This window comes from Vespula vulgaris, chromosome 21 (assembly GCF_905475345.1).
Source record: "Vespula vulgaris chromosome 21, iyVesVulg1.1, whole genome shotgun sequence".
Taxonomy (NCBI): Eukaryota; Metazoa; Arthropoda; class Insecta; order Hymenoptera; family Vespidae; genus Vespula; species Vespula vulgaris.
The window spans coordinates 3,281,095-3,307,040 of NC_066606.1; the positions used below are offsets into that span (position 1 = coordinate 3,281,095).

The following is a 25,946-nucleotide window of genomic DNA, read 5'->3' on the forward strand; positions in this document are numbered from 1 at the left end:
GATCAAAGACAATCTTCTTCGATCCTACTATTATCCATCCATCTTTCTTTTTCATCGTTTTTCTTTTTTCTATTTAATTAATTTTTTTTCTATTTAATAATGATATATATATACATATATATCTCATAAAATCGTTGACTTATATCATCGGATTTTATATCATCGGATCGTTAACCAATATCGATGAATAAACGTCATTCGTTAAATAATCATAATGTAGGTAAGTATATATATATATATATATATATATATATATATATATATATATATATAAGCTAATAAATGGCCAATCGTAACGTCGATTTCAGATATATTAGTCGCATTAATATTAATAAGATATTATTTAAATAATTTATAATAGATACGAAAATTTATTCGCTTTTTCTTCATCTATATAATTAAATATATGAATATTATTAAAGTTAAATGACTACAGATAGTTATATTTCGTTAAGATTAAAAATAAAAAATAAAAATAAAACCATGATGATCAATAGATTCATGATATCGCTATGATTCTAATTCACAATATGCTTTTTTATAAGAGTTTTATATAGGGTAACGCAAAGAACGTCGTACGCACGTTCAATATTCTCGACGACAAAACACTTGTTAAGACATTTCCTTATCGCAAAGAAAAAGACATCCGTTATCAACATGTTTTCAAGCGGACATCCCCTCTCGGCGACTGCCCGTCGTGATTTTTCCTCCCCTTTCTTAATCGTACGATTATTCATTTATGCTTATTTTTCGTATATAAGTATATACTCCCGAATCACCGACATCAGTCCCCGTCCATACTTTCTGTTTGGTGGGGATAATGTCTCTCGATTCTAATGTCCCTTTCCCACTCTTTTCTCTTACCACTGATAAATAAAATACTAAACGAATAATCAATTCAAATATATTATTCAAGTACAAGCGAGGAAGCAGACACGAGTGATACATACATAAAATTTTATAAGTTTTCCTTATTTTCTAAGCAAAAGTAATTTCGTTAGGAAACGAATATATTATATATCTTTCATATATATTGCGCTGTGTGTTTCTTGTGTTAGTTTTCCACTTCTTCTTCTTTTTATTGATCTTTTTTACTACAATTGCGAAAAAAAGGATATTACAAGATTTTATCATCGACCAAGGTCACGGAAATATCAAGATTAATATTTTTAAAATCATTGGCAATCCGTGAATGGTTAATTGGATATCAAGTATTTTTATATTCGAATTTACGTAAGATTTATGTGCATGAATTAATCTTACCCTTGTATTCAATTACCTTGGATTTGAAATATGGTTTATCTGCGACGCAAGGTAAGTCAACTTGTTTACGATCATATCATATTTATTTTTAAAAATTACATTTGAAAATCAGTGACAGTTCTTTTTTTCTTTGTGATGCAATATCCGACAATTGTTTTAAATAACAATAAAATATCTTAAAAGGAAGATTTTTAAATAAATAAAAATAAAAACAATAATAATAAAATACCTTAAAAAATCTTAAAATAAAACAAAAATATTTTAAAAAGAGATTTTTGAATAACGAGCAGAAAATTTTTGTTGTTATTAAAAAAAAAAAAAAAACAGAAAAGAAAAAAAATGTAATACACGTAAAATATTTCACATCAGTTACTTATCGTATTATTCTAGAAAATTTTCATAAATATAAAACTATAGACAACATTTCTTTCACGATTTATTGATACGCTTGATATGTCTAATGAAATCGAAGTAATTAATTTTAGATTGGCCTTCTATTTTTTCATTGACTTTATGAAACTAATTTTCCAATGAACTTGATGGGAATTGATACGATGCGAAAACTAATATTAAAGCATTATAAGATCTCTTATTTTATCAGAAAAGCTTTAAATTTCACAACTACATGTTTCGATAGCATTATCACGCTTGCACGTTTTTATTTTATCAAATATATCAAGTAAACAAAATCTCATGTAGTGTAAATATCAAATCATTCTCATTTATTTCAAGTAATACGATCAATTTGTCATAACATTTCACGTTTATTTACGTACTTAATTAATTAAATTTGCTTCTCAAAGATCTTTTTCTCTGATATACATGATGCATTTAAATGCTTTCATTATGACCAAGCTAATTTTTTCTAGATATGAACCTATTTAACATTATTGAACTATTCAAATGTAAAACTCAAGGTTTTTCAAAATCCATTAATAATGTTTATCAATCAGTAATAAATTATTTTTTTTTTTTTTATTTTTTTGTACAGGCTATTTTATCTATAATATATTCGCGCGAATTTTATATACTTTTCAAAGCATTCGATTCTTATTGGCGTATGTGGTGGGGAGGGGTGTATATATGTCAATAACCTAACCTTACATGCTCAACAAATAATATTTTTCAAAGCTATATATCAACACAAAATTAATTGATAAGCTCAAAGAATAATTTTTAAAATACAAAAATTAATATTTGTTTGTATTTACTCATATGGCGTAATTTTTTTAAAAAACGTTTAGTAAATTCGTAGTTCATGATAATTTTAAAAAACAAGTCATTTTTAACTTGGATTGAAAATTTAATATTGTTTATATTAAATTTAGATTTTATTATCTGGAACTGCCCTCAATCAACTACAGAAAAGCTTAAGATGGAGTTCATCTTTAAAAATTAGAGATAAAAATGAGATTCGACCGGAACGATCGTTTAAAGTATCTTCTTCACTATAGCAAAATTTATTATAGTTGTAACAATCGAACAAATCAACTATCTATTTTTCTTTCTTTTTTCATATAGTATGCTGATTTATCAGTCCGGCTTGCAGCACCTCATCAACTTCAACCGAAACCAAATGTTAGAGCACTTTCTTTTGGCAAATATTTTACAGATCACATGCTTAAAATTTTTTTTTATGAAACATTAGGTGGATGGCAGACACCAGAAATTACACCATTTGAAAATTTAGTCCTTCATCCAGGAGCTAAAGTTTTACATTATGCAATAGAGGTACTTATAATTATATTAACAATGTACAAGATTAAATATTCTATAAGATTAATCACACATATTTGTTTATTTATTCATTCTTTAGTTGTTTGAAGGTATGAAAGCGTATCGAGGAGTAGATGGAAAAATAAGATTATTTAGACCTGAACTAAATATGGAACGAATGAACAATTCGGCTGTAGGATCTGGTCTACCTAGCTTCAATGGAAATGAATTAATTAAATGTTTCACTAGATTAATAAGCATAGACCAAGAATGGGTTCCACATTCAACTGCTGCTAGTCTCTACATACGTCCTACTCTAATAGGAATAGATGTAAGTATTTTTAGATCTTTTTATAAAACAAAAATGAAAAGAAAGATCATGGATTGATATTATATATTAACATATAGTAGAAGTATTTATTTAGTAAATAACAAGCAAAATATGAATGATAATAGTGTCACTTATGTCACAGACGTCATCAGTTCCATTGTATAGAAATAATCAGTATATTTCTCAATACACAATGATAATATACAAATAAATAAGATAAAGATGTGATATTTTTTTATTGGGGCAGGGCCATATGTTAGATAGAAAAGATAATATACTTCATATACTTTGTGAAAAAAATTAATAGTATCAATAAGCAGAAGATTATTTAGATAACATGTAACTTGGTAATAATGCTTTAATTATATACGAAAATTTTATCTTCACTATAGAATGCCATTTAAATCATATTACACTATAGTTTATACAGATGAAATTTTATATTGATCATTCATTATCTATGAACAACCTTTGATTGTTGTATAACCTTAGTCTTCTTGTAAGCAGTATTATTTCTTCAGTCTTATTTCACAATTGCAAAAAAGATATAAGAGTATTATCTATTACTCTTTTCTTTAAAGCATAGTTCATCTGGAAGTTATCGCCACTACACTTGATATAATTGGGAAACATTAAATGCTAATTGTAATTTTCTCACGACTGAATAATAGAAAAAGAAAATACTAATTTTTTCAAGAAAAACAGTTTTTTTTTTTATAAGAATTATATATATTTAACATGACTTACGAATAATTTTTATTCTTCAAATTAGTTTTGTTTTATAAAATGGACACACACAAGCAATGTTTATAGTATAATATAGTCTTAAAAATTATATGGTTTTGAAATATTTGCGATTTTCTTTTTTAAATCTCTTGTAAACATTCAACTACTTCAAATTCAAAGAAACAAGATTGATGAAATTTCATATCCATATTTTCACTTCTTCCTGATAATCTCGTGACATAATCAGTCAACGATTACAGACACATTTTTAAGCATGATGAAACAAAATTCTTCATATCGTAAGGAAGTATGTTTAACATATTAATGTTTATAATTCCGATCATTGCATCATTTTATTTATCGTTTTCGTAAGTTTACATACAATCGTCGTAGTATACGCTATATTTACATCGGCCATTTTTCACCAGGGTTTTTCATTTGATTTTACGTATAATATACATTTAGTTAAATAAACAAACACACATAATGAATTTGCAATAAGATATTCATTTGTCTATTTTTTTTTATACTTAAATATACTAACAATTTTACATGAAAAAATATAATTCGCAATGCTATATATTATGTATAGTAGTGTTATTATACACTACACACACACACACACACATACATACACATGCGCGTATGACAAAGATCGTAATTTATTGTCTTCAATGATCTATTGAATGATTTATGCGATTGAAAACCAATTATTATATATGGTAAAAATAAATAAAAATATCATGACTTATTTGCGTAGCCTACATTGGGGGTATCAGCACCAGATTCAGCGTTACTGTACGTAATATTATGCCCCGTGGAATCATACTATAATACGAGTATGGAAAATGGGGTGTCCCTGCTTGCAGATCCACGATATATCCGCTCATGGCCAGGTGGCTGTGGAGATCGTAAGGTGGGAAGTAATTATGGCCCTACAATCAAGATGCTAAAAAAAGCTCTGAAAAAAGGATATCAGCAAGTGCTATGGCTATACGGAGAACATAATGAAATAACTGAAGTAGGAGCAATGAACATTTTTATGGTTTACCTCAATGATGACGGTGGTACGAATCAAGTTTTATTTAAGAACAAATTTATTCTCTCCTATTTTTTTATATATCCTTTTTTTTACATTGTTGTTTTGCAACAGTACCCTATTTTGCAATAGTACCCTATAAGTAGATATTAGCCATTAAACTTTTTATTATACCAGTATGTAAAAAGAAATACTTGTTTATAACTCTATATCTTTTCCATGATACATATGAAATATCATTGAATTAAAAATAATGGCTTATTTTTGCATGTATTCATAGAAAAGGAATTGGTGACGCCGCCATTGAATGGTTTAATTTTACCTGGGGTAGTAAGGAATTCCATATTAGCTCTTTCACAGGAATGGAATCAGTACAAAGTTAGTGAAAGAAAAATTTACATGAAGGAAATCTGTCGATTACTTTCAGAAAATAGAGTAAGTTAAAATAATTATTATACCAATATAAGACCGTTTTACTCCCTCGTGACTTATATAATTCATTTTTTATTTTCTATTAGCTTTTGGAAATGTTTGGTTCTGGTACTGCTTGCATCATTAGTCCTATTTCTAATATAGGCTTTATGGATCGTGATTTCCATATACCTACTTTGCAACAGTCTGACCCTATTTATAAAAAACTTGAAAAACATTTAAAGGATATACAGTATGGATATATACCTGATCATCCATGGACTATAACTATAGATTGATATAAAATATATTTCAAATAAACAGGTTGTGGTTGAATTAAATTAAATATGTATTTTTAATATCTCTTCTAACAAGAAAAAAACAGAAATCGATAACAAGAGATATTATTAACAGACGATATGTTTATTATAGGAATAATGACCATTTTGTATAAAATAAATTAAAATATTATTTATTTATAATATTGTATATATGAAATAGTGTAAAAAGATCTCTACAAATGTTTCATGTTAATTGTTAAGAGTTGTAATGGATATCTATAATTGTAAAAGATTTTATATGTATGATTCTAATTGTGATTTAACGAATGAATGCAACTCTTTGATGTGTGTTTTGTATATGCGAAATCGTACGTTGGTGCTCGATACAAAAACTTGTACTTAGGTAACATTTATTTATATAAAATAATTTTTTTACAAGTTATTAAAGTAAATTGTTATATAAAATAAATTGTTTTATTATTGTAATAAAATGAAATGTCTAATGGTATTATTGACTCGATCGAAAATAGTAAACTTTGTATAACAATTAATTTCACATGGTTTATTACGCTATACTTATTTTTATGGTACTTATTAAACAATTGAATTATATAAAGACTCAGCGATAAAAATATAGTAAAATTTTATACATACAAAATTTTCAAATTTTATGATAATATCTTAAATACGTTATTGATTTTTTAACGATTAATAAAACTTTTAAGATACAAATTAATTTAATTAACGATTCGGATAATCTAATACAATAAGCATATAATGAACACAATTTTCCTTAGTGTGTTTGTAGTTCCTATTTTGTCCATATCTGTCGCTGAAGTCGCATTCACTACGAGCAATAGGTGTTGAGTAGCTTAGTTTTGTAACAATAATGTGATTGTAAGATCGTTCAGTTTTTTCAGTATTGTATATGTCAAAAAAACACGTGTTAGATTGTGTAATACATACATACATACATACATACATACATACATACATACATACATATATATATATATGTTGATATTTGTAATTTATTTCTTTCATCATTAATCATAATACAGTGTAAAAGTATGGATTCACACGAAAAGGTTACATGGAAAATTACTGAAAATTCTGTAAATGATAGAATGATAGAATCTTCATTAGTTCATAGATTTAGTAGCTCAAAAAAATTTAGGAAAAGAACTAAATTACTTAATAATTGGTTAGAAAATCATAGAACCTTAAAAAGTTATAAGGATTATGTTGACATGAAAAAATTAATAAATAGAAATGAACCAAAAGATTCATTAACTGAAGACGATAATAGCTATGGAGAAGAGGATTATTTCATCAAGCACAGAAATATATATGCAAGTAAGACACAGAAATCTAAGAATGAAATATATAATAATAAAGGCATTATTACTTCTACCTCAAAGAAAATCAAAACGCAAGAAAATGAAATTTCATTCACTGATTCATACTCTCATCGAACGAAGAAAAAAAATATAAGAACGAGATCAAATATTCTTCAAGATAAGTATCATGATAGTAAGTATTCTATATATTATTTTAAATCAACGAACTAATTTTATTGAAATCTAAATATTTTTTATGAAGTTATCTTAGGATATTAAATCATTTTCAGATTTACAAAATACTGATGTTCCAGTTAAGAAAAAACAATCAATAGGTTTACAATATTTGAAAGAAACTGAGGAAACACAACTTAAAGATAATAAAGAAAAGAGTTCTAACTTTTTAAATACCTGTGATGACAATACTGTAATTAAGACAAAAACAAAATCAACAGGAGCATTTTCTAATCGTAAATGTAATAATTCATCATTAAATGATAAAAAGACTTATAAAGGAATATTAGATTTTAAATGTCTTGAGAATAATGATGTTTCTACTCATGGTGTAAATCAGAAAAGTATAGATAACTCTAAAATTTCAAAAATTGTTAATCATATTCAAGAGGATGTATCATATAATATAAGTAACATCAGGCAAACTACAGAAGATATTTCGCATGACGCAACTCCTGAAAAACAAAAAATAGCAACTTGTAATTCTAACGTGTTGCGTGATAATATAGATTTATCCGATATTAAAAGTAGTAAAGATAAAAATGACATATGCTTTCTTAATTCACTTGCTAAACAAACAGAAAAGTCATCTCCTAGAATTATATCTTCTGAAATTATCAATATTAAATATAAAAAGATTAATAATGAAGAATCTTACAATAACTTATCGAATGAATTTTATAATAGTGCCAAGTTATTAAAAAATAAGTATTTTCAAGAACTTTCAGAATATGAACAAGAAGAAGAACCACAAAAAAGTTTAACTTATCTAGATAGTACAAATAGCAGTATTATATCAACATCTGAAAAACGCTTAAAACAGCTTAAAAATTTTAATTTGACTACAGAAGATAGTTCAAGTGAGGACGAAATGGTACAACAAGAAAATTTAAATAAAGAAATTTTGTTTAATAATTCAAATTGTACGGTTACCAAAAAGATTATGACTTGTAATACAAATTTAAATTCAACTATAAAAAGTGCTTCAAGCGAGGATGAAATGCTACAACAAAATATAAATGAAAAGATTTGTATTAATAATTCAAATGATATTTCCATAAAAACAACATGGAGTAAATTAAAATTAAATAAATCATCTAACATAGATCATAAAAGTAACATAGATCAAAGTATTTTTAATATACGGAATAAAAATAATAATATAAATCACAATAACAGTATTGATTATCACAGTGATGATAACAATAAATATTCCACAAAACCTAGAGAAACAGATATATCTAAAAATTATGAACCATTACAAACATTTCATGAAAGACCTTGCAATGTAAGATTAAAAATTTATAATAATTTATATACATTGTTTAGTATATGTAATTCATGAAAATTTTGTTTTTAGTTACAAGATTTTATCAAAGAAGAAAAGTTATTTCAGGACTCAACTACATCAGCTTTTACGCTTAAAGATCTCTCCAAAGACGATGAAATTTTTCTTTTAGATATTCCAAGAACAGTACGTATTATATTAATGTACGCTAATTAAAAGTATTTATCAATAATATTATTTTTGTAATGAACAGTGTGATTTTTAATTTTAATATAGGTACAATTGGAAGATTTAAAAGGTCAAAGAATTATTTTAAAACAGAAAAAATTGAAACTTGGAAAAAATAAATATGAGATTTTGTACAAAGATGTAGCATCTCAATCTTGTGTTTTTAATACTTGTAAAAATAATAAACCATACAAAATAGGTATTAAATACTTTTTCTATTATACATGTAATCTATTACGCATATTGAATGATAATTGTTGTAATAATATTTTTCAGTTAACATTAAACCCACTGGCTCGATTGTGGTAAGACGAAAATTATATCCATCATATTTGACAAAAAATTCTGAACATAAAATAAAACCTTATAATATTACATAACATTAACTAATTTATAAATTTACAAATAAATATGAACAAAATAATTGTAAATATTATTTTATCAATTATATTTTATTACTAAAACATTCTGTTTGTACTGAATCAATGTTGAATTTTATTACTAAAATATTCTATTTATATTGAATACAACATTATATGTATGTATGTTTGTTAGAAAAAGATCATTCGTGCAGATGAGAATAAATAATCCCTTCGATTACTTAAGGCTGTTCATCCTTGAATTTATGATGACTTACTCCAACAATGAGAACAGATGTAATTCTTGATCGATTTTGATGAACAACATCTTATTTTAATGACACGATCATCTATCCAAAAAGTTCCGAGACTGGATTAATAAAAAAATAGAAAAATGTTAAGAATGTGGTTTCAAGTGTTCTTCAGGTATTCTACGTAGTCTGTCCCCACTTGAGTACAACGCATAGAATTCCAATTTTGAGAAATATTTTTTTTTAATTAATTAGTATTATTATATTTTCTTCCATTTGCGTTCATTAATTTTATCTTTCAATCTTTCTGTCGTGCTAAACTCCTTAATGTGGTAAGTCTTGGCTGGGATGAAGGAAAAAGAGAATATTTCTGATTGAATTTTATGAACAAAATTAGGCAGTTTATATATCCTTCTTGAAACCAAAGATATTGCAATCAAGAAGTTAAGAGTAGCGAAGGAAGAAAAAGGAAAAAAAAATGTGAAAAAAGTAAAAGTAGACCTGCTCAAAATTAAAAATCAATTGCAAGTATAGCTTTGGAAGAAAAGATAAAACAAGAAAAACTTAACCAAGAAATAGAAAAGAATTTCGTTCCAGATATAGTTTTCACAGAATTGTTTTGAAGTTAAAAGTAGAAGGTTACAAAAGGAAGAATAAGCATGACAATTCGACATATCACACAAAAAGTCGCAAGGAAAGAGTACAACGAAACTGACAAAAAATTAAAGGCTTGTCACAGCTCTGAAATCTATGTCTATGATTTTAAGCATTGAATAAATTTCTAGGCGTTAGAAATTATCGTCATTTGCTTTTAAGATTTCGTCATTTGTGTGAGATATAAAATGCAATTATATCGTTGGACAGTTAATTATCAGAGGGCCACCGTTAGACGCATTTGAAAGAAGCTAGGTTTCATTCTCCTAAAAGATTTTAGAATGTGGTCACGTTTTAAAATCATATTCTCATAAATAACTTTACTCCTCGCAAATACCAATATAAAAACCTTATGTTACTATCGTATAAGAGTGCATGACAGAAGTTAAACTTTTTCAAATAATTTTGTCTCGCCTAATGTAGTTACTTAATTTTAATTCCTCATCCAATTTCATCTACTTATAAGTTTTTGGTTTCGGAGAAGACCGGTTTTAAAACTTATGCATGTCTTCTTAAAATTTGTTTAATTTCTAATATCAATAGGTTACACTCGTGCAGGAAATAATTATTTTAAAAATGGAAGTTGTTATGAAATCTTTAATAATAAATAATATGATATTATATTATTTGTGTTATCCAGTATTGAAGCAAATTCTTTAAGCCATTGATATACTCTCATGAAATTTGCCACGCATTTGTACTTGAAATTTCACTTATTCGAGTTAAAACAGGAAAAAAAATATTCCATACAAGACACTTGGACTTGAGCCAGTAACGTAAACATTGTCTGTTCCACTAAATGCATCATTTACGAATTAATTATACATTATTAGTATATAAAGTATAAAAATTTATGAAATCAAACAGACTTTACCATGTCTGATTTTCGAACTGGAATTGTCAGATTCGTAGTAGAACATATTATCAATTGTGGTATTCGTATGTTATCATTTATATCAATGATTTATTCTAATGGTCGTGTAAATATGTTCATTTTACGTTATACATTATACGATCGATGTCCATACATATACGTAAAAATCCATACACATTAAGTTATAAAAGAATTGCTTTTTCATAGCACATGAACGAAACATATATTGAATTGACGAGATAATAAGTTTATTCGAATGCACTAATAAATTTGTTGAAGTAAAAAGTGCATAGAAAGGGACAGTAATATTTTTATTGGTCGTGGAGTTAGCAGGACACTTACGCTACAATGTTATAAATGACTGTAACAGAGTAAGTAAAGCAATGATTTTTCCTTCGCTATAAAGTATTGTTTGCATAATAATGTACACACGAATAGAACACTGAAGATGGTACTATTTCGCGAGAAAGAAAGCTTAGTAGTTTAGAATATTTGTAAGTATTATCGTATACAAAAGTCGTTCGTCGTCTTATAGATCTAGGTAATGATTTTCGAAAATTTAGAAAGTGCTTTCACCGATTAGCTTCGATTGAATTGTTTAAAAAAACGTCAAATATCATTGGGAAGAAATATAAAAAAAACATTTTAAAATATGTGGTATCCGATATTCAAAGTTTAAAACAGTATGGCAGATGCTGAAGTATATATAGATACATAGATTTAATAATTGGATAGGAAGCGTGCGATTACGAAAAGACGTTGACGCTATAATATGATTCATCTTCTTGATACAATTATGATGTTCACAATAATAACTTTTCATTAGTTTTTGATTTTTATTTAGCAATTTATCTACTTCATAATAGGGTAAGTGCTCATTCAAATTCATAATTTTTTACATTAACGGTTCATCTGTATCGTGTCCATCTGTACATGTTTCTTTCTTATTGAATTTGGACAGATTTTTTACAAAGTTGAAATGAGGTATTAAACTGAGAAAAGCATTATTTTCCACGTCTGGGGACACCCAGGATTTGAAATCATTGAACATGGCATAGTTTACGAAAAATGAAAGTTTCATTGTTTAAGAGTTTAGCTTATATTTGCAGATACGAAACATGCTCATAGTGTTACAAGTCTAATTATTTTCAAATATTCATAAAATTACCGTCGTTACCTTCAAAGGAATTAAAAAAGAAAAACACGAAATATCATTGGAACAAAGCACAGGAGAAAACGTTTCAACATACGTAGGGTCATTCGACCCATTTGAAAAATTATGTATCATATATCACAAATATATTATTCATGGAATAAGAAAGGCTACGTTGATAAGATGTTGACTGTTGCTTGCTTTCAATTTTGCATATTAATAGGAGAATAATCAAGAAGAGTCAAATTATCGCTTGTACGAATTGAAGGCATCGGTAATCTGTTGTACGTTGCAACAATTCCGCGTCGATTAAATTTATTTTTATATTACGATTAAAACGGATTATCGTAATCTTATTGTTCGCATGAAAAATTAATACGCGAATATAAATATGCTGTTGTTTTGCACGATTATGTGGATTCAACTATGCTATATATTACCAGAAAGGTAAGGTACCTGATATTTATGAGCATAAATGTAACATTTTCAAAAAATAAAATATTGTCATTGATTTTACTATTGTCAAATAGAATGTCCGTAATGTATATAAAAATTTAAATTTTATTAATATTGTTAATATAGTCATATTATCATATTATTATATTAGATATTGAATTTTTCGTGTGGATATGCTCACAGATATCTTTAAGCCTCTACAGTCTGAAACGTAGGATTTAGAAGATACGGAAAATATCACTCTCGTTTTATTCATATCGAGTACGACTTATATTTCCTTATTTCGGTTTCCTTTTTTTCATTTTCTTTGCAGTGATAAAAATAGAATAAAATTTATTACCGTATAGTACCGTTGAATTGTATTAAATGAAGAAACAAATGACAAATAGAAAAAAAAGCAGATCAAAATCCGTGTACCTTTACTCATTACCAAGTCTACAAATACGACAGAAATGATAATGTATGAAATGATATGTATGTCTAAATGACATATTTTATTCAATCCGTATATATTTTAAATATAGATGTTCCTTGAAACATTTCAAAAAAGAATAAACAAAAAGGAAAAAAATTAGGTCTTCGTTCGATAGGTGCTGCTTACAGAGTTTTTCGGGTGAATGCTCTACCATCTGAGCTATCGAGGAAATTTCCGGCTAAATTTACATTCAGACACGTCTGAACATCTGTGATTGATATAATTCGAGATTAAAGGGTTATTGGTCCATCAAGAATGACCGATTTCTGGTTCGGATACATCCTCCTCCTCCTAATGACAAGTTAGTGAATTCAATTGTGATTTTTCTATTTTAACACGTTGATTAATGCGTGTTTGTATTTCAAATCTTTTTCTTCTTTTGTCAGAGAATAGGGGGTTATGGAATTATCATTTTCTACATATTAGAAAATTTTTGTCACTTGTGTTGCGATACAACACTAGTTCAAGGTGAGGTATAATGGCGATAGGAAAATTGGATATAGAGTTTACAGAGGGTGGGGGGGAGGGGAGAGCAGAAAGAACTTTGACATTTATCCGAGATTAATAATTACTCGTACAATAAATCACTATTCAGAAGAATTGATAAAAGTCTGAATCTAATGTTTTTCTTGACTGGTAGAGGAGAGGTGGGAAGGTTTTTCGCTGCGTGCCTCGACCGGGGCTCGAACCCGGGACCTTTCACTTGCCGAACAAGCACTTTACCCTACGAGCTACGAAGATCTATGTCTCTATAACTATGTAATTGAGTTTATATAATTCCATCCAATTTCTTACTATGTTTATAAAGTTTTATATATATTAGAGAGAAATTATTTTTCTATGATCATAACTCTACGTATACTATATATAACTTAGTAGTACATATTTACTTTTTAATAATAAATATTTAATCAACTATTTAGTAATGTGTAGAGTTACGTGTACACTGTAAGAATACTTCCGGTAAGTCAGATGCCGATTACGAATACTTACGGTAGAAACCGAGTGCTTCTGAAATATATCCAAAGTAATAAATTATTTAATTTTTTCTCCTTTCTTTCTCTCGATTTCATTTTCATATTAAACACTCACCTACATAAATAAATGTAGATAACTCTACAGTTGATGTAGAGTAAAGTAATAAAAAATATTAAAGTACATTAAGATGAAGCGTCTGAATTTCCTTTGTCTCTATTAACCACGAACAAGCAGTTAAATGAAATATTGTATCTTTGTCAACGTGTGCATATTACGATGAGTGTATTTTTATAGACACGTATGTATTCCACATATACTTTATACATATACATACATCTGTATGTGTATGATGTAAACAGTTCGCATTCGTCCTTGCAGCTTATAAGAAGAGTAACGCTATAAATTCTACATATGTATTCAAACGTATCGTGTTTATGTTGATATTTACACCGAACATAAAGGATTACACAGTACTGTATGGAATGTTTACATAAAAGAATAGCCATGAAAGTCATATCCTTATTCCAGCGATATTGCCACTTTGTCTAGCATGGGTAGAACTTACATTTCGGTATACCCAACAGTCGATTCGGCATAAATTGTTTGAGAGAAATGCTACCCTGACGAGATTTTGCACTTACTCAACTCTGCACTTTGTTAACTATATATTTCTGGACTTTTGGAAGTGAGAAAAATTGATAACCGGAATCTTTGACAGAAATTATATGAGATACAAACCCTTCACTTCGTTTGAATAAATTTAATTCTCTTCATCTGTTTTTTATTTAGTATGAAACACAATGATTTTAATTATTGTCTATTTTTTTTCTACATCTGCCTATGGGAGTATTCATGCATTATTTACATACACAATTATTTGAGAAACGCGTACGATAAATCATCGTAAATAATTTGATAGATATTTAAATACTTTTTTATCTGTTCCACTTTACTCAAAAGCTGCGATGCATCTTGTTAATTATTCCAGTAAATTTAAAATAGAGAAGAAAAATCTCGGAGAAAGATTACTATCTTTCTTTGTAGAATCTCTCTTTGTTTAATCTATCTCTTTTTATATGTCAGTTAAGTGCGAGTGAAAGGATGAGAGTTGAAAGTGTGAATTTAGCAACTATGCTCGAGATAGGGAATTAGCAAAACATCAATGTGGATATATAAGTAAAATCAGGAACCTTCGAAGAATACATAAGAAAACAAGAGCTCTACATTAAGAACGAACAAAATGAAATGTTTATTTCATATTATCTCCAACGATATCACAGAAAGGAGGTTCTTATGAAGAAAAAGGAGAGATTGAAATGACCTTGAAATCTTTCATTAAAGGAAAAGCAATAAATTCTATCGTTACGTTTCGGAAGTGTAACAAATATACCGTGAAAGAAAACGAAATTTTTCGTACAATATTTTTCAAATAATTCAGAAGAGTCGAATTATTGTTTGTATGAATTGTGGACATTGGTAAACTGTTGTACGTTCGAACAATTCTGAGTCGATTAAATTTATTTTTATATTACTATTAAAACGGACTGTCATAATCTTGTTATTCGTATGAGAGGATAAGATGAAAACGCAAAAATGCTATTGTTTCACACGATTTTATGGATTTACCTATACTATATATTAAGAGAAAGTCATATTCGTTTAATTCATATCAGTACAGTTTATTTTTTTTATATTGGTTTACTTTTTCTTGATATCTTTTGCAACGATAAAAATAAAACAGAATTTGTAATCATATTATGTACCGTTGAATTATATTAAATGTATAGAGGATATCTTTGTTTTCTAAGTACGTAGCGAATTAAGATGAAGAGACAAATTCCGTTATCGACAACGAGAATTACCAATATATCGGTATATCGATCTCGTTTTTATGTACCATTATTGCAATAATATATATGTAATGCGTTTTAATCATGATTGATCATTCCCCATGCTATATAGTATAAAAAGAATCTTTTTCAAATCACTTGGAAGAAACAAATCACAAATAGATAAAAAGAATAGATCAAAACCCGTATGTCTCTATTGATTACCAATTCTATAAATACCATAGAAATGATAAAATATGTATGTCTAAATAACATATTGAATCCGTATATATTTTAAATATATATGTTCGTTAAAACATTTCTCAAAAATGATTAAGCAGAAAGAAAAAAAATTAAGTCTTCGTTTGATGCTTACAAAGATATTCGGGTGAATGCTCTACCATCTGAGCTACAGAGGAAATTTCCGGCTAAATTTACATACAGACATTTCTGAAGGTCTGTGATTGATGTAACTCGAGATTAAATGGGTATTGGGTCCAATTTGCACCATCAAGAATAATCGATTTCTGATACGAATAAACGTCTCTTATATACGATGGCTGTGATAAACTATGATTTTTTTATTCTTAATAAGTTGATTTTGTGCGTTGATTTAAAGCGTTCGTATTCTCCAAATCCTTTTTTCTTTTGTCAGAGAGATAAGGGATAAGGAATTATCATTTTTTTCATAATAATTTTGTAACGTGCGTTGCGACAAAACTACTAATTTAAGGTGATGTACAATGGGGATAGGAAAATTAGTTATAAATTGCAGGATGGGAAGCAGAAAAGAAGAGCTCTGTTAAATTTTTCCGCGACTAAACTCATATACGAATCGCGTTGATACATTGAGAAGATAGTGTGAAAGAAAACCTGAAACTCTACAACATTTTTATTGGGGCGGGGTGCGAGATGTGGGGGGGTTGTGTTTCGCCGTTCCTCGACCGGGGCTCGAACCCGGGACCTTTCACTTGCCGAACAAGCATCCTGCCATCTGAGCCACGAAGACCTACGTTTACACATCTATGTAATTCAGTTTATATACTACATCCAATTTCTTGCTATGTTTATCGTTTTATATATATTAGAGAGAAATTATTTTTCTGTGATTATAACTTTACGTATACTATATATATAAAACTTAATAGTACATATTTATTTTCCAACAATAAATATTTTATGAACTATTTAGTAACGTATAGAGTTACGTGTACAATGTTTTAGAATATTTCCGATAAGGCAGATTACGAATACATACGATGTTAATCGAGAGCTTCTTTAGATTTTTTATGTACATCAGCGGCAGTCTCAAAATAGATGTTAATTATCTTATACAAACTAGTTCTGTTGCGTAGAATTTTGAAGTTTTATTTCTCTCATATGTTCTTAATAACACTAACGAACACATGAAATTTATAATTACAATTATCTGTAATTACTTTACATTTTCTCCACCTTGCTATGTATATATTCTTTTTTTATAATGTAGTATTACATAACAGAAGTTCAAAATGACCGAAGGACATAGTTTTGACCTTATATCACATTTTTTATGAATATAATAATTAAACAAATGTAATATTTATTATTCAGGGTTTATATGTATTATAATAATCTATTCAACTCAAATATGTGTAATATATACCTATAATTATATAGCTAACGTATATTTATAAACAAATGTATTTGGAAGTATTTCTCTCCTATTTAAATAATTATATGAGTGATATGTCAATGTCATATCTTTTTTGATACAGAAATTCGGATAAACTTTTGTTATGATCCATTGTAAAGTGTAGTGTACTCAATAAACATTTGTAAAGAAAACACGAATCCATAAAGCACATATAACTAGGCCTTGTGAAATTAATGACCAATTCAGCTCATGCCTTGTATGATGGCTTGTATTTACGGTTAGAAATGTGAAAAAAAAGAGACAGAGAAAGAAATAGAATGAGAGGGAGTGTGTGGGAGAGAGAGAGAGAGAGAGTGAGAGTGAGAAAGAGAGAGAGAGAAAGAGAGAGAGAGAGAGAAAATATGAAAACGAGCATCGATATAAGAAAAGCGTGATTTATTTATTATGCGAAGGACGGTCCTTTATTTTCTATGCTGTTAGAAGAAAATTTTAATTCAGCCGAATTGCATGTAGTTAGTCCTTAATGATGTTCCTCCGAGTTTATATGACACGTTTCTGTACAATATTCTGCACCTGCTTGTATCATCAAAAAAATTAGTCTCAGTTAAAAAACACGTTATTAGTTGATATATAATCGGTAATTTTTTATGTGATTTAATGAATGATCGAAAATGGATACAGAAAACTAGCTATTTGATATTTCGAAAGCTGAGTCCCAGCTATATCTGAAAAAGTAGGAGCATTGCTCAGTGCTAAGGGCGTGGCTCGAAGGGGACTATTCCGAAGACGCCGTCATCGTTATTGATCGACTGCGTTCTGTTGTCGACCATAGCAGGGACTTGGGAAGGGCATTGTGAAAAATGTCCTGTCATATTGTACGTGTGTTTGTGTGTGTGTATATACATATTATAAACACTCAACGCACAGATATATAAGTGCCTCGAATACTCCGATCAGTTACGAAGATATAGTTACGACGATCATTACTTAGATGAAAATTTTTTGAACCAGTCTCGTTTAACTGATGAGGGTTTATAAACTACTTATTACTTAATATTATTATTATCATTGTGCGTTCTTTTTATTACCATCAACATCATCGGCTTTATTATTATCATTATAATTGTACAAGCTGATTCATATTATATAACATACACATACAAACATAATATGCGTCATTCCACTATACCCGACTAGCTATAAATCATAAGCTTCACTATTCCCACTTCCACGACGAAACTTCCAATTGGTCAGAGATCTTCCCCCACTTCTTCCGTTTTCTACTCTTAGGAACCTTCGTGATACGAAAGAAGATTCTCGAAGAACACTTCCATTTCGACTGCGTAACCTGCTCTTTACTCTTATATATCTCTTCACAATCTTGCAACATCTTTGAACTTTCACATAGAGAAAAATAAACTTAAGTCGTTTAACCGATTCAGTGAAGACTAATCAGATATCGTAGAAGAGAGTGTCATCGTTTCTATCTTGGTGAATCAATAACAAAGGAGCACATTAAACAAATCGCACACTTATAAATGACTGTAACAGAGTAAGTAATGCAATAATTTTTCCTGTGTTAAAAAGCAGTGTCTGCATAATAATCTACACACGAATAGAAAACAGGGGATGACACTATTTCGCGAGAAAGAGAGCTTAGTAGTTTAATGTATTTGTCAGTATTTTCGCATACAAAAGTCATTCGTGGTCTTACATGGCTAGGTAACGATTTTCGAAAATACATAAAATCCCCGATTAGCTTCAATCGAATCTTTCAAAAAAATAACAAATATCATTGGGACGAAACATAAGAGAAAGCATTTTAAAATATGTAGTATTCTATAGTCAATGTTTCAAATAGTACGGCTGAAATATATATAGAAAAATTTAAGGATTCGATAGGATTGTGTGGTTACGAGAAGACGTTGACGCTGTAATATAATTCATCGTGAAACAATTATGATGATCACGATAACAACTTTTCATTAGTTTCTGTTCTCTATTTAGCAAATTTATATACTTATGTTGCGTTAATGATCGTTTAAATCTGTAATTTTTTACATTAACGGTTGTCCATCTGTACATGTTCCTTTCTTATTTCATTCGGAAAATTCTTTACAACGTCGAAATTAAACTGAGAGAAGTAATACTTGTACTATTTTTATTGATAATATAGTCGTAGGTATTATTATATTATTACAATATGTACATAATGGACATAATAATTACGTTTTTATTACTATTATTATTATAAGAGTTTATAGCATTATATTATCATATTATATACTAGCTCTTTCATGCTGATATGTTTACATATATCTCAGAGTCTGTGTCCGAAAATACGTAAAATGCATAAAATACGGAAACAATCACGCTAGTTTAATTTATATCGAGTATGATTTAGTTATCTTTACTTCGGCTATCTACTTCTTCATTCCTCATGTAACGATAAAACTGAAACAGAATCTGTAAAAATACAGAACATGGATTGTACTAAATGTATATAGAACATGTTCTTTTTCCAACATAGTATATTAATGTAGTGAAAGATATTCCATTGCCGATATCTGGAATTATTTATATATCCGTATATCGATTTCATTGTCGTATATCGATATTGCGATACAGGTGCAATGCGTCGTAATTGTACATTCCCCATTTTACATAATATAAAAAAGAATATATAGGAAATCGTTTGGAAGAATCAAATGACAAATAGAAAACAAAGCAAATTGAAATTTTGTATTCGTTAACAATCATGCAAATAAGTTTGAAAGTAAGTACGATATTTCTATACGAATTGACGTAATTTATTGAATCCGTATACATTTTAAATTTGAATCTTCCTTGAATCATATCACAAAAATTAAAAAAAGAAGAGAAAAAAATTAGGTCTTCGCTAGTTGCCTACAAACATTTTCGGGTGAATGCTCTACCATCTGAGCTATCGAGGAACTTTCTGGCTAAATTTACTTACATAGATAGATCTAAAACATTTGTAATTGCTGTAACTCGATATACATGTATTGGGGTCGGATTTGAACCATAAACTGTAACAGATTTCTGATACGAATAAACCACCTTTTAACATGCGCTCTATCATTGATTGTGATTTTTTTAGTCTCAAAATAGACGTTAATTATCTTATACAAAACTAGTTCTGTTGCGTAGAATGTTGAAGTTTTATTTCTCTCAAATGTACTTAATAACACTAATGTACACATCAAATCTGTAAATACAATTATTGGTAATTAGTTTACATTTCCTCCACTTTGCTATGTATATATTCTTTTTTTATTATGTAATATTACATAATAGAAGCTTAAAATGACCGAAGGACATAGTTTTGACCTTATCTCACATTTTTTATGAATATAATAATTAAACAAATGTAATATATATTATTAAGGGCTTATATGTATTATTGTAATCTATTCAATTCAAATATGTGTAATATATACCTATAATTATATAGCTAAGTTAGAATTATAAACAAATGTATATAGAAGTATTTCTCTCCTGTTTAAATAATTATATGAGTGATATGTCAATGTCATATCTTTTTTGATACAGAAATTCGGATAAGCTTTTGTTTTGATCCATTGTAAAGTGTAGTGTACTCAATAAACATTTGTGCAGAAAACACGAATCCATAAAGCACATATAACTAGGCCTTGTGAAATTAATGACCAATTCAGCTCATGCCTTGTATGATGGCTTGTATTTACGGTGAGGAATGTGAAAAAAAAGACAGAGAAAGAAATAGAATGAGATGGAGTGTGTGGGAGAGAGGGAGAGAGAGAGAGAGAGAGAGCGAGAGAGAGAGAGAGAGAAAAAGAGAGAGAGAGTGAAATGAAGAGAAAGACCCGTCGCGCGGAGTCAATATGGGATATTGAGAACGGAAATTTTTGGTTTCTTTTTTATATTAAAATGTACATTGCACTTTGTAAAAAGACAGTTATACGCATATACCTATATTTGGTTATATAATACTATTGGCTTGCTCCTAGAAAGGAATTAGATAAATAGGAATTTCATATAATAATTAGAGAATGACGAGTCCTATTAATGAGAAATATCATTCTGTTTCATTTCGGACAAGTTACCATATAGCACGTATAATCGAAATATTTTCACGATCAAGGTACTCTCGAACCGTGAAAAGTTTGTAATATGTTATCGAAATTATATAGGAGGAATTTTATAATTTAAATATTTCCCGAAAAAGTTTCGCATGTTCACTCAGTTTGATTGTATAATAATCTTGTTACTATATAAATTATAAGATAACAATATATGTAACAAACTATTTTCAAAATGACAAAAAATTACTTAAACCTATGATTTTGTGATCTTTATTTTATAAAATATTTACCAATCGATGAAACGACTCATTATTCATAAAAATCATGAATTAATTAATTAGTACAAATATTAATACTACCAATCGACAGTCACATTTTAAGCTTATTATTCTACAGGGATCTTTCAAATCAATAATTCTGATTGAATCGTTTCTTTAGATTTCAATATTTCAGAAAATGGTGATGAAAAGATAAGATCTACTACTGCAGACTTTATAATTTTTTTTACTTTGTACAATTCAAATCAAAAACATCGTTGCATCGAAAAGATTAACCGAATAGCGACTTGATAAGGGCAACCGAATATTGAATAAGAAGTTGATTGATAATAAAAACACAGAAGGACAACACTTTATCATTGTAAGTTTATAATAATGAAAGTCTAACTAACAATTCGATGGTAAGATTTAGAGTGGCTCACGAGAATGTTCGAACGCTCGCTATTAAGACTTTAAATAATAAAAGTATATATGTTAGTTTTAAGTTCAGAAAGGGGTGTCGCTACTACTAGAAGGCCCAACTATCGAATTTATGTATACGAGATTTGAAGCGAATGTAATAATATTTATAGAAGTTAAAAAACATTTATTACAAGGATATATTGAAACAAAGTCACAAAAGTATTCGAACGCTATTAATTATATGTATTTTATTTTATTTTATATTAAGTTGGATCACCCTTGTCTCTGTTATAGCTTTGAGAGGATATTGCAGGTTGTGTAATAACTTCTCAATTGCAGATTCGAAAATTTTGAAAATTTCCTCTTAATCAACGTGTAAAATAAGAACAATTAAAAATTCATTTGACAAAATAAAGAGAAGTACTTCCAAAGTAATAAATTATTTAATTTTTTCTCCTTTCTTTTTCTCTATTTCATTTTCATATTACACACGCATCTACGTAAATAAATGTAGCTAACTCTACAGTTGATGTAGAGTAAAGTAATAAAAAATATTAAAGTACATTAAGATGAAGCGTCTGAATTTCCTTTGTCTCTATTAGTCACGAACAAGCAGTTAAATGAAATATTGTATCTTTGTCAACGTGTGCATATTACGATGAGTGTATTTTTATAGACACGTATGTTTCCACATATACTTTATACATGTACATACATCTGTATGTGTATGATGTAAACAGTTCGCATTCGTCCTTGCAGCTTATAAGAAGAGTAACGCTATAAATTCTACATATGTATTCAAACGTATCGTGTTTATGTTGATATTTACACCGAACATAAAGTATTACACAGTACTGTATGGAATGTTTACATAAAAGAATAGCCATGAAAGTCATATCCTTATTCCAGCGATATTGCCACTTTGTCTAGCATGGGTAGAACTTACATTTCGGTATACCCAACAGTCGATTCGGCATAAATTGTTTGAGAGAAATGCTACCCTGACGAGATTCTGCACTTACTCAACTATGCATTTTGTTAACTATATATTTTTGGACTTTTGGAATTGAGAATAATTGATAACCGGAATCTTTGACAGAAATCATATGAGATACAAACTCTTCACTTCGTTTGAATAAATTTAATTCTCTTCATCTGTAAATTATTGAGTATGAAACACAATGATTTTAATTATTGTCTATTTTTTTCTACTTCTTCCTATGCGAGTATTCATGCATTATTTACATACATAATTATTTTCGAAACGCGTACGATAAATCATCGTAAATAATTTGATAGATATTCAAACACTTTTTTATCTGTTCCACTTTACTCAAAAGCTGCGATGCGTCTTGTTAATTATTCCAGTAAATTTAAAATAGAGAAGAAAAATCTCGGAGAAAGATTACTATCTTTCTTTGTAGAATCTCTCTTTGTTTAATCTATCTCTCTTTATAGGTCGGTTAAGTGCGAGTGAAAGGATGAGAGTTGAAAGTGTGAATTTAGCAACTATGCTCGAGATAGGGAATTAGCAAAATATCAATGTGGTTATATAAGAAAAATCAGGAACCTTCGAAAGAACACATAAGGGAACAAGAGCTCTACATTAAGAACGAACAAAATGAAATGTTTATTTCATATTATCTCCAACGATATCACAGAAAGGAGGTTCTTATGAAGAAAAAGGAGAGATTGAAATGACCTTGAAATCTTTCATTAAAGGAAAAGCAATAAATTCTATCGTTACGTTTCGGAAGTGTAACAAATATACCGTGAAAGAAAACGAAATTTTTCGTACAATATTTTTCAAATAATTCAGAAGAGTCGAATTATTGTTTGTATGAATTGTGGACATTGGTAAACTGTTGTACGTTTGAACAATTCTGAGTCGATTAAATTTATTTTTATATTACTATTAAAACGGACTATCATAATCTTGTTATTCGTATGGGAGGTTAAGATGAAAACGCAAATATGCTATTGTTTCACACGATTTTATGGATCTACCTATACTATATATTAAGAGAATGTCATATTCGTTTAATTCATATCAGTACAGTTTATTTTTTTTATATTGGTTTACTTTTTCTTGATATCTTTTGCAACGATAAAAATAAAACACAATTTGTAATCCTATTTTGTACCGTTGGATTATATTAAATGTATAGAGGATATCTTTGTTTTCTAAGTACGTAGCGAATTAAGAGTGAAGAGACAAATTCCGTTATCGACAACGAGAATTACCAATATATCGGTATATCGATCTCGTTTTTATGTACCATTATTGCAATAATATATACGTAATGCGTTTTAATCATGATTGATCATTCCCCATGCTACATGGTATAACAATGTCTTTATTAATTACCAATATGATTGAAATAATAAAATATGTATGGCCAAATGACATATTGAATCCGTATATATTTTAAATATATATGTCCCTTGAAATATATCTCAAAAATGAATAAAAGTTAATGAAAAAAATTAGTTCTTCGATTGATGAATGCTTACAAAGTTATTCAGGTGAATGTTCTACCATTTGAGCTACCGAGGAGATTTCCGGCGAGATTTACATGCAGACACGTAATTACATCTGTGATTGATGTAATTCAGGATTAAAGGGTATTGGGTCCAATTTGTTTCATCAAGAATAACCGATTTCTGATATCAGCAAACATCTTTTCATGCTTTAAATATATTGCGTTGCTCGTTTATTGTGGTTTTTCTATTCTTAATACATTGATTTTTTGCGTTGATTTAACGCGTTTGTATTCCAAAATCCTTTTTTCTTTTGTCAGAGAAAAAGGGGGGTATGGAATTATTATTTTTCACATAATAATTTTGTCACGTGCATTGCGACACAACAACTACTCGGTCAATGTGGGTATCAAGCACTCAGAATCGTGCCGGTGCGGGGCGGGGGGGAGGGCAGAGCAGAAAGAGCATTGCTACATTTATTCGAGACTAACAATACTCGATAATAAACCGATGATTAGATGAATTGAAAGAAGCCTGATTCTTTCTAATCACATGTTTTTCTTGTGTTGGTTGAGAGATTTGGTCCGGGGAAGTTTTTGCTACATACCCTCCTCGACCGGGACTCGAACCCGGGACCTTTCACTTGCCGAACAAGCACTCTGCCACCTGAGCCACGACGACCTATATTTCCGTATTTATGTGATTGAGTTTATATACTTCATCCAATTTCTTGCTATGTTTATCGTTTTGTATATATTAGAGAGAAATTATTTTTCTGTGATTATAACTTTACGTGTACTACATATATAAAACTTAGTAGTACATATTTATTTTTCAACAATAAATATTTTATGAACTATTTAGTAATTTATAGAGTTATGTATACAATGTTTTAGAATATTTCCGATAAGGCAGATGCCGATTACGAATACATACGATGTTAATCGAGAGCTTCTTTAGATTTTTTATGTAAATCAGCGGCAGTCTCAAAATAGACGTTAATTATCTTATACAAAACTAGTTCTGTTGCGTAGAATGTTGAAGTTTTATTGCTCTCATATGTTCTTAATAACACTAACGTACACATCAAATCTAGAAATACAATTATCGATAATTACTTTTCATTTCCTCCACTTTGCTGTGTATATATTCTTTTTTTATAACGTAATATTATATAA

At 28.7% G+C, this 25,946-nt stretch overlaps 2 protein-coding genes and 2 long non-coding RNA genes across 10 annotated transcripts in view; 3 read left to right on the forward strand and 1 right to left on the reverse strand.

The window, feature by feature from the left end:
* The first annotated feature begins 791 nt into the window (after nucleotides 1–791).
* On the forward strand, nucleotides 792–6,207 carry LOC127071200 (branched-chain-amino-acid aminotransferase, cytosolic). The gene is made up of 7 exons (XM_051010216.1): nucleotides 792–1,314; nucleotides 2,592–2,699; nucleotides 2,785–2,994; nucleotides 3,080–3,310; nucleotides 4,797–5,103; nucleotides 5,356–5,510; nucleotides 5,594–6,207. Exons 1-7 carry the CDS (start codon nucleotides 1,294–1,296, stop codon nucleotides 5,783–5,785), a joined length of 1,224 nt encoding a protein of 407 aa, XP_050866173.1. The 5' UTR covers nucleotides 792–1,293; the 3' UTR covers nucleotides 5,786–6,207.
* A 123-nt stretch (nucleotides 6,208–6,330) lies between these two features.
* LOC127071189 (putative uncharacterized protein DDB_G0286901) lies at nucleotides 6,331–10,631 on the forward strand. 2 transcript variants are annotated; one of them, XM_051010159.1, is made up of 5 exons: nucleotides 6,331–7,300; nucleotides 7,398–8,629; nucleotides 8,702–8,815; nucleotides 8,906–9,056; nucleotides 9,134–10,624. In XM_051010159.1, the coding sequence occupies exons 1-5, from the start codon at nucleotides 6,838–6,840 to the stop codon at nucleotides 9,235–9,237; spliced, it is 2,064 nt and encodes a 687-aa protein (XP_050866116.1). In that variant the 5' UTR covers nucleotides 6,331–6,837; the 3' UTR covers nucleotides 9,238–10,624. The 2 variants fall into 2 exon arrangements, with proteins under 2 accessions (XP_050866116.1, XP_050866117.1); XM_051010160.1 differs by having other exon boundaries at nucleotides 7,165–7,300; nucleotides 7,379–8,629; nucleotides 9,134–10,631.
* Nucleotides 10,632–13,196: 2,565 nt separating this feature from the next.
* LOC127071400 (uncharacterized) overlaps nucleotides 13,197–25,946 on the reverse strand; it is a 49,700-nt gene continuing 36,950 nt past the window's right edge. Inside the window, exon 4 of one of the 3 annotated variants that reach the window (XR_007785009.1) lies at nucleotides 13,197–13,781. This is a non-coding gene — a long non-coding RNA (uncharacterized LOC127071400). Of the gene's footprint in view, nucleotides 13,782–16,251; nucleotides 16,857–25,362; nucleotides 25,411–25,946 lie in introns of those variants that run through there. The other 2 variants (XR_007785011.1, XR_007785012.1) reach the window with 2 other exon arrangements.
* The window catches only part of LOC127071402 (uncharacterized), a 44,300-nt gene continuing 37,190 nt past the window's right edge, over nucleotides 18,837–25,946 (forward strand). For all 4 annotated transcript variants that reach the window (XR_007785022.1, XR_007785021.1, XR_007785018.1 and 1 more), the window contains exon 1: nucleotides 18,837–19,074. This is a non-coding gene — a long non-coding RNA (uncharacterized LOC127071402). The remainder of the gene's footprint in view (nucleotides 19,075–25,946) is intronic.